The 4,128-nt window shown below is 59.8% G+C and overlaps 2 protein-coding genes across 2 annotated transcripts in view, besides 1 other annotated feature; both read left to right on the top strand.

Moving 5' to 3' along the window:
- Positions 1 to 803, top strand: part of Tco025E_08104 (uncharacterized protein) — a gene marked incomplete at both ends in the record, with an annotated part of 1,074 nt that extends 271 nt beyond the window's left edge. The window contains one exon of the mRNA XM_029374961.1: positions 1 to 803. This exon is cut by the window's left edge and continues 271 nt beyond it. Coding sequence (XP_029224925.1) covers positions 1 to 803 — 803 coding nt within the window.
- Positions 804 to 1,506: 703 nt separating this feature from the next.
- Positions 1,507 to 1,555: a microsatellite.
- Positions 1,556 to 1,704: 149 nt separating this feature from the next.
- Positions 1,705 to 3,414, top strand: Tco025E_08103 (GP63 group I member a protein; the record flags this gene model as incomplete). Its single annotated transcript, XM_029374960.1, has 1 exon — positions 1,705 to 3,414. One exon carries the CDS (start codon positions 1,705 to 1,707, stop codon positions 3,412 to 3,414), a length of 1,710 nt encoding a protein of 569 aa, XP_029224924.1.
- Positions 3,415 to 4,128: the final 714 nt, after the last annotated feature.

Raw genomic sequence — 4,128 nt, 5'->3', positions numbered from 1 at the left:
AACGCTGGAGGCACGCGTTCGTGTTTTGGTTCCCTGAGCGATGCGCACGGAGGAAGCCGGCTCTGACGTTTTTTGATTGCATGACACGGTGGGCTGCGCACCGGTCGTGCGGCCGTGCCAACGGGCACCCCTGCGTGGAACCGGGACAGGCCCGCCGCGCTCAGCTTCTTGGGTGCGTGGCCCTGCGTCCCGTGCCGAGGCTTGTCGGAGCGGTAAAGTGGGGGGACGTTGCGGCGCTTCGTGTGCGCGGGGTTGCATGTGCTGCGCGCGGGGGAATACTCGCCCGGACCTCATCCTGGCGGCGGCGCCTGCGCGCCCGCCGCGGCTTGGAGGGTGTGTGTGCGTGGGGGGTCCGGAGCGATCCCCTCCTCTCCCGTGGCGACGCCCGCCATTGCGGCGGGAATCAGGGAGAAGCGCGACACCCTACTGGTTGGGCGGCTTTCTCCGAGGAGGCGCTTGCCCCGCGGTTGTACTGGGGACCCGCTTTGGTTCGCTCGCGGGCGCGCCGGCGACGGAGGAGGCCCCAGGCTGCGCATGAGTTTCACACTGCACCCTCGCCGCCGTCGGTGGTTCTCTGCACGTGCCGCGGCGCGGCACAAGTTGCGCCACGGCTGGTGAGAGGGCTGTTGGAGGTGCTGCGTGGATGCAGCCGCAGCGCGGCGTCGTGCGTAGTGGGCTGTGGCCTGTGCACCCCGCTCTGGAAGGCGCCCCTCTCCTTCTTTTCCTACTTGGAGGGACTTTTCCGTTGCTTCACGTCGTGGGTGGACGGCACTTGTCTTCGGGAGGGAGCGGCAGCGCTGTGAGGAAGGGGCTCTCCGGCGGTACGTGTCGCCGTGAGAGATGAGTCTGGGCCCTCATCGTCTCTGTGCGACACCCCCGGCTTCGCGGTCGCGCGAGCGTCTGGGCGGATGCGGTGCTTTTGTGGCTGCGTACTGAGCAGCGGCAGGTTTGGCGATGGGTAGGGGTGGTGGCGGCGAGGTTGTTGGTGCTGCGGGGAGTTACTGAAGGGTCTTCCCTCCCCCTTTCCTTGTTGCCAGTTCGGGGACTGGCTTCACTGCGGGGAGGCGGAGGAGGCCGATTCGTGTGGGCGCGATGGACTGTACGGGGCCCCATGACGCTTTGTTGTGCACCGCATCTTTCTGTTCCGGCTACGCCTGGAGGCGGCAGCTGCGTGGCAGTTTCAGGGCGTGTGCACGTCTGCTTGCCTTTGCGGGGGCGCCCGGGACGCTTGGCTGCAGAGTGTGGCTGCTTGCCCCCATTGCGTTTGCGGCGGACAACTGCAATGCGTGGGCGTGAACGGTTGAGGTCCCGCGAAAGGGGCTGCCTTCCGCTGTGGGGGACCTGATTTGCGCCGCGGTGACGTGGAGGCGTGCGGCCAAAAAAAAAAAACGGCTTGCGGCAGAGGCGGAGATGACGCACCGCCGATGGTGTTATTTGCCCCGTTTTCTGACTTTTGCGTCCCTGGAAACGGGCGGCCATGGGCACGTCTTGGCAGCGGCCCTTTTGGTGTGTATATGTGTTTGTATATGTATATATGTGTGTGTGTGGGTGAGTGCGCCAGCGGGCCCGCCGCCACCTCTTTCCTTTCTCCTTCGTGGCCTCACACAAGACACAAATCACAGTGCAACGACACAACAAGCAAGCGAACGGCACAAAGAACGAAGTGGTCGAAAACTTGCGCGACAACAACAAAAAAGCACGAATATGCGCCACACTCTGCACGTTATGTTGCTGTTGCTGCTGCTCTGCTGCCTCGCCGGCCCTTTTGCCGCCGCTGAGCAGCGCTGCATGTTTGACCGCATTTCTCGCAAGGCTGGTTCCCGAAGGAGATCATTGGTGCTGGAGCTTCCGGATCGGGAGCGTGGCGGGGCGCAGGTTTTGACTGCCTCTGTGTCTGGCTGGGCACCCATCCGTTTTAAGGTCTTCTCGGAGGACATGAACAACCCTTCGAAGTACTGCACCGCGGCGGGAGAGACCCGGCCAGATCTCGCTGGAGGAACCCTTGTGTGCCGGCAGCAGGATGTTTTCACGGACGAAAAAAAATCCATCATATTGAATCGGGTACTTCCTCGAGCCATCCAAATGCACGTGGACCGTCTCTATGTTGAACCGTTTACGGACGCACTGGTTATACCGGGGTTTTCGCCTGGAGATATATGCGGTGAGTTTACAATACCCAGCTCCCACCACACAACGGGTGTGTCCGGTGCGGACGTGTTTCTGTACGCCGCTGCTGCTCCGACTGAAGGTTCTATACTTGCGTGGGCAGTGGGGTGTGCTGAATTGGACACTGGGCGTTCGGTCGTCGGGGTCATAGATTTTGGTCCGGAGTCAGCCGCCGATTCGGAGAGCAGTGTTCGTGTTGCCGCGCATGAGATTGCACACACGATTGGGTTTGAATCGTATACGTTTGAGGACAGGAAGATGGTACAGACGGCATCTGGGGTGCGTGGAAAAGGCACAGTTGTTCATATGACGACACCGAATGTACTGGAGAAGACTCGTGCGCACTTCAACTGCATGAGTGCCCCTGGAATGGAGCTGGAGGATGAGGGTGGGGATGGAACGACGTCGTCGCACTGGGAAAGACGCAACGCAAAGGACGAGCTGATGGCTGGTCTTACCGGGGCCGGCCACTACACGGCGCTGACGTTGGCTGCTTTTGCGGACATGGGCTTTTACCGGGTGCAGTGGGGGATGGCGGAACCGATGGCATGGGGCAAAGACTCCGGCTGCGAACTGCTGACGCAGAAGTGCCTGACCAACGGCGTCACCAACTACCCGGAAATGTTTTGCGGCTCCAAAAGCAACCTTTTGGTGTGCACGTCGGATCGCCTGGCCCTGGGGTACTGTACTATTTACACCCACCAAAACCCGCTTCCCGCACAGTTTCAGTACTTTACGGACCCCAAAGTTGGCGGGTTTGCTAACGCTCTGATGGATTACTGCCCTTACATTCAAGAGTATGACAACATGCGGTGCATCGATGGTTCGGAAAACGTTATGCCGGGGAGCCGCGTTGGCCCAAAGTCAAAGTGCCTCAAGGGGGATGGGCTGCGTGGCTCCAAGGGCAGCCTCGGTGACGTGTGCGCTGAGGTTTCGTGCGACGACGACAGGGTGAGTGTGCGGTACCTCGGCGATGACACCTGGCACACGTGCCCGGAGGGCGGCAGTATTGCGCCTGCCGGGTCATTCACGAGCGGGAAGATCTTGTGCCCAAGGCGCATCGAAGTGTGTTCCCAACTACAAGAGGAAGACGGCGACGACAGTGGAGACACCGAGGGAGACACCGAGGGAGACCTGAACGGTGGCACCGAAACGCCTCCAAATTTGGATGCCAGTCGCTTGCACAGCGTCTTTTTTCCCCTTGTTTCCACTGCTTTCTTTGTGGTTGCCGTTGGGGCCGTTTGGTAAAGAGTTCCATACTAAGGGCTATTTTCCTTTCCTCGTGCACACCCTTTCATGGCAGCTTCCATGTTCAGTTAACTATATACTGCCGTATATACGTTTACTCTTTTTTCTTTTTTTAAAAGCTTTTTTCTTTGATGCGTTTGGGATGAAGTCGCTTTTTTTTTTGATTTTTTTGGGGGCGCTTGTAAAGTACTGAAGACAAAAGCGTCATGTGTGGGATGCATTTTCCTTTTGTACGAATTTTTATACTCTGCCCGCCCGCCGCCGTGTGGGCTCCGCGCTACAGATGTAGTGAGGCGCCATGTAGCTTTTGTTTGCGCCGGTTCCCTTCCCGCCCGTGCCTCGCTGCGCGCAAGCGCTGCTGTGGTGTGGGAGAACAACAGCCGGCAGCGTTCTTTCGTGCGCCGTGCGGGGAGGCGCGGACTCGGTGGGGCTTCTTTTGTCTGCTCTGACACGAGGGGGTGATGGGTGATTGTGTTGGGTTTGGTCGAGGGCTGCTGCTGCTGTTTTCGAGCTCGTGTCCTCTTTTTTCTTTCTTTTCCCGGGGCTTCTGTGGATGGAGGCGGCAACGCTGGAGGCACGCGTTCGTGTTTTGGTTCCCTGAGCGATGCGCACGGAGAAGCCGGCTCTGACGTTTTTTGATTGCATGACACGGTGGGCTGCGCACCGGTCGTGCGGCCGTGCCAACGGGCACCCCTGCGTGGAACCGGGACAGGC

The sequence above is a fragment of the Trypanosoma conorhini genome (genome assembly GCF_003719485.1).
Source record: "Trypanosoma conorhini strain 025E chromosome Unknown Tco_14.4_contig_00700, whole genome shotgun sequence".
NCBI lineage: Eukaryota > Euglenozoa > Kinetoplastea > Trypanosomatida > Trypanosomatidae > Trypanosoma > Trypanosoma conorhini.
Note: the sequence above shows the minus strand (reverse complement) of the source record. Positions and strands in the feature narration are given on the sequence as shown.